The 8,121-nt window shown below is 41.1% G+C and overlaps 1 protein-coding gene across 1 annotated transcript in view; it reads left to right on the plus strand.

Annotated features, from left to right (window-relative positions):
• Positions 1–8,121, plus strand: part of DMD (dystrophin) — a 1,809,438-nt gene that overhangs the window by 1,654,647 nt on the left and 146,670 nt on the right. Inside the window, exon 61 of the mRNA XM_007456856.1 lies at positions 3,635–3,696. Within this exon, the coding sequence (XP_007456918.1) occupies positions 3,635–3,696 (62 nt within the window). The remainder of the gene's footprint in view (positions 1–3,634; positions 3,697–8,121) is intronic.

An 8,121-nucleotide genomic window follows, 5' to 3' on the forward strand; every position in this document is an offset into this window, starting at 1 on the left:
GGAAAGAGATTATTGTAGCTTATACACATTTTTTTTTTTTTAAACAAAGGAGGGGAAATCAGAGTTTGAAGGCTGTTCAGAGAGGCATATCTGATGCCAGGTTTTGGAACCATCAGGGCCAAAATCAATAACATTTTTTAAAAGATTGAAAGGGCGTTTTAAGGATTATTTATGAGGCGGGTTTCTGTGTTAATGCATATGTAGAATTTTGATCTATGTTGAACATCATTGTTTTCAGGAAGACTGGACAAAGATGTAACCATTAACTTGTGAACAGGGTCCGGAATTGCCATTCTGGCTGCGCATGGTATATGGGCAGTGCATTTCCGACGTGAAAAGTGAAGTGCAGAAAAGAGACAGTAACCAGGAAAACAGTACCACCCACACCCTTCCACCACCAGCTCCCCAGCACAGCGTATTTTTCTATATTGTCTGTGTATTCCAGGTGAACCTGAAGTGCTTCTCGTGGAGCTACTGAGAATCCTCTCCTGTTTTTTGAAGATAGGCACAGAGTCAGAAATACAGCTGTAAAAACCTGTGTTGATCACAGACCAAAAGTTGGTTTGTTCTGTAAGGTAGACTATAGATAGGAGTTATGCAGATTCGTGTTTACCATTTCATCCTGTTCATGCTCATCTTTCCTGTCTGTTTAGGAGGTTAAATAATGTCCCACCGGGGCTTTGGATTCATCACAGATTGAGAATACCCACATACAGTGAAGTGGCTATTTGGTTCATCATATAGTTACCCCCAAAGCTAGAGTCATTTCAGCTATGTTGCCAGTTGTTTTGGGCATTAAATGACTAAAAGATTATTTTTCTAGTTTGGAGGATTAGTCACACCCTTTATTCTTTTCTTTCCACTTGTGCTCACTTCTTTCACTTACTGCCCGGTTGTAATGGAAGTGAAACTAACTCGGCAAAGGTGAAATATAAATCTGGTTTTCTAGTTACTTTGCACTGCTTAAAAATAAAAGGCTTTCGTGTTGGAGGGGAGGAAGGTAAAAGAAGATTAGCTTTTGGATTTGTTCGAGTTCATTTATCTAGGTTATTCACATACCCCAGAATCACAACTAATTGGGAGAAAGCATGAGTACCTAGAAAGGACTAACTGGTATGTGTTAGCACATGAACGGAGCGCAGAAGTAGGGGCTTAGAATTTCTTCCTTCCTCCAGTAAAGGACATTTCAGTTTAGCTATGGACAGATGGATTAAATAATGATTTCTAAAATCCCTTTCGTAATTTTTAACCACTGGAATAAATTCCTTAAAAAGGTGGAAGTGTAGGTATATCAACAGTCATGAAATCTTTTTTGGAGGGAGGGAGCTACATGAAGCTCCCATTCAGTCTATGTGGGATTCTCCTGTCACTCGTAGGCAAGTTTCTCTTTTCTTTTGGAATTGCGTCTGGTACAAGTTATTTCTTGCCCGTGTTCCTCCGATTTGCAGTCCATTACAGATGGTGGCTTTTCAGACTGGCTCTCTCTGTCTCTGTCAGGTTAGGTTTGTCAGCTCAGACAGACGTTTTTCTGCCCATCGATTGAAGATGCTACAGTCCTCCCACATGTGGTAGAGATGGGATGTTATTATTACGTAGTGTGTGTAATAAGAGCCTGTACGTGTGGACACATGTGCTTTCCCCCTTTTCTCCCTCCCTCCCTCCCTGGTGCTCCCATATGATGGCCTTTGGAAATGGCAGAGGTCTAAATGCAGGGTGGTCTCAATAGAAGGTAACCTTTCCTTGCTGGACACTTGTGTATGGCATTGGTACATACACAGTCTCTTTCGGAGCTAAAAAGGCATCCGAGAATAAGCAACACTTTTTCCATGAAGCTGCATGCTGCAGCCTCCTTGTGCTGTGCATATAAGGTACCAGTCCTTCCCACCCCTTCTCCAGATCATAAGCCAGTGTGGACATGGGGCTTTCAGAAACCCCCTAAAGCATGGACTGTATCTTTTGCTTGTCTTGCTCTGTAAGATTTGGATTCTACTCTGGTACATTCCCTCGACTGACTTACTCCTCAGCTCCGAATTGTCCCTGTGGAAAAGTCAAACAGAAACAAACAGGTTTGGAAGAGACTGAAACAGCCCTTCCCCAGTGAACACTGTCTTGTCAATTTCTTTCACTAGCCTTCACCGTTCAGTTGCTGAATGGTAAATATCAGAGGGATGGTCTCTGAAGTTGCACACTTTGGGGAATTTCCACATGTTTTTTGTCATTTGTGATTGTGTTCTATTTATCAAACCACAGTAAATGTTTCTCTCTTTTGCTTATTTTCTTGAAAACAGAGGCAGTGCACATCGAGTGTTACTTTTGCCCTCTGTGAAGGGTCTTAGGTGTGGCTGACTTAACCACAGTTGGATCCTCATCTCTATTATAATCAACTAGTGAAAGCTTTGCTTTTAGTGGGCAGTAATTTGGGGGCCACGTAATAACAGAAATGACCACATATTGAGCACCAGAAGGTATCAGTCTGTATCAGCTCGTCCTATATCAGCTTGTCCTTTAACGCTCCCAGGTAAGCGGGCTGGCCCCAAATTTCACAGCTAGTAGGCCACAGAACCGGAATCCAGTCCTAAGATTTAACACCTACACTTGGCACTGTTGGCCTCCCTAAGCTCCTCTTTCTGTGTGCAGCCACTGTGCTTTCTGCTCCCCTTGAAGTGTCCACATTTAAGCTATTTCTCCTCTCTCCACTCCCACCTTTCCCTCAAAGATAATGAATAGGCTCTGCTTAATGAGTAGTGAAATATTGTTCAGGGCTGCATTTTACTGCGTCAAAGCCCAGTCAAGTAATCCCCGAAAACTGGAAATACGATGCTATGGTGATTTATGTAGATGGGCCAAAGTAAGGAAAAGTATATGTAGTTATCTCTCCCAGGTTTATTCACGGAATCGAATGCGGAACAAAGGTGTTTTGTTCTTTCTGTGGCAGGGGCCGATAGCCAGCAAACACACTTAGCTGAACTTCGAGAAATGGAAGAGAACCGTGAATGCTTCATTCAGGCCCACGTAAACATAGGAAAAGGTGCGGTGGTATATAGAGTGCCGAGTTAAAAAGACATTCTAAAAGTAATGGGAAGAGGGAAGATACAATCTATGAGTCAGGCAAAGGATGAACCTTAAGCCGAGGTGAAATACAGTCATCATAGAGATGAGATCTGGATACGGAGAAGAGAGTAATGGAAAAGAGTCAGGGACAGTGAAAGCAAATGAGAACTGAGGCGATTTATTTATTAAACTAATATCAGTATCTCTTTGACAGAGTTGAATCACACTTGTCAGTGTCTTTTCTGTATGTTCTGAATTGGACGGCTGAAGAAATCCTGATTTTTGATTATTGAGTACCTAACAAGGTCATTTTCTTATAACAGAAGTGCAGCCGACTTGTGGGTACAAAAAAGAGACAAATGCTGCTTACCAAATAATGATCATATTGCTTTTCCTGTTGAGAGCAAAGGTTGGGGTCTCTCTCCTTGTAAAATAAACATTCGTCACTGCAAGATGGAAGGCCTGTCAAGTAATGAAGCCAAATGAGCCAAAGGCGTACCGTGCTTTTTTTTTTTTTCCTTGTCTCCTTTTCTCTACTACTCATTCTAAATTCTAAAGTCTCTCTTTGTATTTTATGTTTTAGCCACGAGACCCAAACAACTTGCTGGGACCATCCCAAAATGACAGAACTCTACCAGTCTTTAGGTAAGGACATGGCCATGTTTCCTCCAGGTGAAATGACGAATGACTCGTAGGATAAAGTAGTTGGTAGCGCGCAAGCCATTTGTTGTCTAAATACATCACTAGATTGTTTAAGGGGTGAAAACAGCGACACCTTTCTATTCACAATTGACAGTCAGCTTTCTTTTTTTCCGAGGTTGCTTAAAAATAAGTTTTAGGATTGCACTGATTCCCGGAAATTCAGTATATCTGAGAGGGCCAAAAGGTCTTGCTAGTTTTCTTTTTTCCCTAAAAGGATGGAAGTTACGAATGCCGTGTAAAGGAATTTTCCGCAGTCACTCCAGTGCTCCTAATTCCTAAGCCTGTCCGGTCATCAGCATGCATGCTCGATGAAAGTCCACTCTATACCGTTTTCGATCCCTCGGGAATAACCTGAAATGAATTACCTCACATCGTAACTAGTTGTTGCTGTTTTAATTAAAAAATCATCATGCTGTCTCTACTGCTAAACATTTTTTAAGTCCCTTTTTGCGAATGGGCATATTTACAGACTGAAATGCGTAAGGTGAAAACTCTTTGGGTTTTAAGTTATGTGACAAAGCCCATGGGAGTCAGGGTGCTCAAACATAAATTTTGGATGTGTGTGTGTGTCCATGTATCTGAGTGTAGCTGCTGCTGCCTTTCTCTCATAGGTTCCCGTTGGTTAATGAATTGTAGCTATAGAGACATTAAGGCATGGAGTAGGAGATATTGGCCCCCCCCAGATTTTTCCCTGAACTCTTTCCAGCAAGGACCTATGTACAGCACAGGGAACGCTGCTCAGTATTCTGTAATAGCCTAAATGGGAAAAGAATTTGAACAAGAATAGATAACATGTATATGTATAACTGAATCACTTTGCTGTACACCTGAAACTAACACAACATTATTATAAATGATAGAAGTTCCTTCTAGAAATCTGAAAAAATCCAAAGCGTGAAAAAGAAAAGTCACTTATAATTCTACTAGCCAGAGATACCAATACATTTCGAGTAATATCATGTCAGCTCAGTCTAGCAGTAAGAGCGCGCGCGCGCGCGTGTGTGTGTATGTACAGGCACATATGTACACACACTCCCTTTTAAGAACTTAAGGAAAATCAGGATCAGCTCATCTTCAAGTGCTACATTTTCAGCCCCTGCAGAATGTTTCTGGCTTTTATGCTGCACTGTTTAGACCACGGGTGGAAAGCTTGAATGCTTATATTTTGGCAAGTGACAGAATGAGACTTCATCTGAAGTGGGCAGTGTCTGTGCTGGAGGAGCTGGTCGTCCTAGCCCAGTGCTCTCAAGACTTTGGATTTTTCAAGACAAACTAGAAATCTTCCAATAAAAGAGCTCGTTGAAACTGGGCCTCCTGCTTATAACCTCTGGTTTACGTAGGCTCAGCCTCCTTATAATTTTTTTCTACTCTAATCACAGTGATCTCTGGTTCTAATATTTTAATTTACTTTTATTTGAAAATTATAATTATTATAGAATCAATACTTGTTCATATTTTTAAAGTTAAACAATATAGACAAGCTAACAAAAAAAGAAGTCATCTATAACCCACCTCTTAGTTAACTAATGTTTAACAATCTAGTAGGTATCCTCAAAAATTTCTTTCTGTGCATACATTTTTACCAAAGTCGGGTCGTTCTGTTTTACAATCAGCTTTTATTCACCTAAAGGTAATGTACCATGGCCATCTTTCCATCTCATTGCGTTGTATTCTCTACCAGCTTACTTTTAATTACTCTGTAATGAGAAATCACAAACATGGTTGATAAAAAGCTAATTATGAACTCTCGATGAAGAGGCATTTGCACCTTCAGTAGGAGTTAAATATGCTTTTCATCGTCATATTTCTAAGGTTTTCTCAGTAGGTCGAATGCCGTGGTAAACTCAAAGCTGGTAACCTGGCATGATTTGTAACCTTGGGCAAATCACCCAACTTTGGAAGATAATGGAATTTTACAGTTGCAGGGGAAATTTAGAGCTCATTTGTTAACAGACTTTTTCTTCGATGAAATCACCTTAATTGAGATCAGTTATATAGATTAAAATGCTGCCGTCGTAAATATGTGGTCAGTTCCACCACCACCAGCCGCTCCCCACCCCACACTTTGAAATTTTGGTTTTTGTTATCCTGGCAACAAACATCTTGGAAATGAACTAGGTGTCGAAATTTGATTTTCAGCTTTCAAAACTTACATTTCCAATATTTTCGTTACAATCACATATTACTTGGGCTAACTTTTATTCAAATGGTGACACATTACATAACATCTTCCATTTATTGAGAGTGTGCTGTGTGTGCTGCGCATGGAAATGTATGTGAGCAGCCGTCGTGCCTGGTAGATGTCATCAACAGCCTTCTTTCACAGGGCAGTGAAGTCAGGCACAGAGAAACCCTTTGTCAGGGATACACAGCTATATGTATGGCTCTGCACTGGAATCTACCCCACATCTTCTGTTAGTGTTTGCACTTATCTCACTGGTATTATTAACTTAGCAAAGTATGTCCGTGTAGATTACCACGCACCTGCTACAAATAGGTACAGATTGGCAGTTTTACCTATGGATAGACAGTTATTTGAATGGTATTTCTGGAACAAACCATTACATTTCTAGAAATAGTATGGTGGATTCCTGGACAGTGGACACGCTTCCTTTCCCCGTTGCGAGGCACACGTGGAATGATGGATTTAGTAGTTTGTTGTGTGTCTACATCCCTGAGATAACCTACAAGATTAAGTACCACTAGTGGCCTTCCCACTCCCAAATTACAGTGTTTCGAAGTTGAAATATAAGCGTAGCATACTGAAAAGAAGCCTTTAATTTCTTTTTTATCTTTATATACTGGCATATGTTTTTCCTCGCGAGCTATCCCTTTAGGTCCAAGTTGCTATTTTGAACTGGATGAGATGGTTGGAAGCCTTCAGCTACACTTAGTTCGTGAAAGGTATCATGAAAGCAAAACTGGTCTGGTGTGGTCACAGTGTTAGACCATACCTCGGGCCCTCTCCTAATGGAACCTGAACCTCTTGTCTGTGGTGACATGTTGAAAATATCAAGAAGTTGCTAATCCCCACCATACCGCCAACTCCAGACGTAACTCTAGTGTAGAAGCTACAGTGGCTCACAGCATGCAGGAAATGTTACACATTCCTAAATATGCCCACCTCTGAGGGGATTTCCGTTCTCTAATCTGCCAAAACCCCCAGCCAGCCTATTTAACACACTCTGTTTGCTGCCTTGCCCCCAAACGCGTTCATGTGATCCGCCCCCGACCCCTGGTCCAAACACCACAGTATTATAAGCCAGAGTCGTTTGGTTAAGGACTGAAAAAGTAGGACTTGAGCATTAACTGATGGAAGGCTATGGTATTACTCGAAATGTCAATCTTAGATGTCTCTACTTAGTAGAATTCTAGGTGATTTTCTTTCTTCCTTTCCTGACTTTCTACAATGAGTTTATATTATTTACAATTAGATACTTAGCAAAAAAAGTTTCTTCATCAGTACCCCCTATCCCATTCCTTAGTGTCCCTACAGCTGTAATTCATCAACCAATGAGAACCTATGACAGAAAAGCAGCAATAGCCACACACACACAGGCATATATACATCACACATATGTATGCATGTAAAAAATGTATGCTGAAGTCCTGATTCCCATAAACTTTATCAGGTAAATTTGAACACAAGGAGATCATCTCACGCGTCGTTAGTCTCTAAACATGTCCATTCACAGAAAGCTGACTTAAAAAAAGTTAGCCTTGTCTTCTTTACCACTAAATTTTTTATTGAAAAAATGTAAAAGCATTCATTTCAGGTTACTCTCAACAGATCTAAAATGGCTTTTTTGAGTGAGCTTTCATCACACGTTAAAAATACTGTGTTTTCCCTTCCCCATGAAGTTAGGCTGTGTACCCACTCAAAAAATTCCAAGTTATGAAGGAAAAAATTGTTGGGCTCCCACACAAACACAAAACAAGGCATAGTAAAGAAATAATTTAAACATTTACAGACATGACCTGACAGTCATTAGGAACTGGAGCGTTGGAAGGTCTCCAGAAAATTTTTTACGCAACATTAGCCGTTTGGCAAAAGCACTGTCGTGTTTGCACAGAGAAGAAATCAATAAGAACGATTCGGAAACAGTTTTCTTTCAGCACTTTTCTCTGACTACCCCCAGTGTGGTGGGGTGAGTGGTATATAAAAACATTTCCCATATCTTTTTTTTTTTTTTTTTTTTTTTTTTTTTTTTTGCGGTACGCGGGCCTCTCACTGTTGTGGCCTCTCCCCTTGCGGAGCAAGGGCTCCGGACGCGCAGGCTCAGCGGCCGTGGCTCAGGGGCCCAGCCGCTCCGCGGCACGTGGGATCCTCCCAGACCAGGGCACGAACCCGCGTCCCCTGCATCGGCA

The sequence above is a fragment of the Lipotes vexillifer genome, unplaced genomic scaffold, assembly GCF_000442215.2.
Source record: "Lipotes vexillifer unplaced genomic scaffold, Lipotes_vexillifer_v1.1 scaffold207, whole genome shotgun sequence".
In the NCBI taxonomy this organism is placed as follows: Eukaryota; Metazoa; Chordata; class Mammalia; order Artiodactyla; family Lipotidae; genus Lipotes; species Lipotes vexillifer.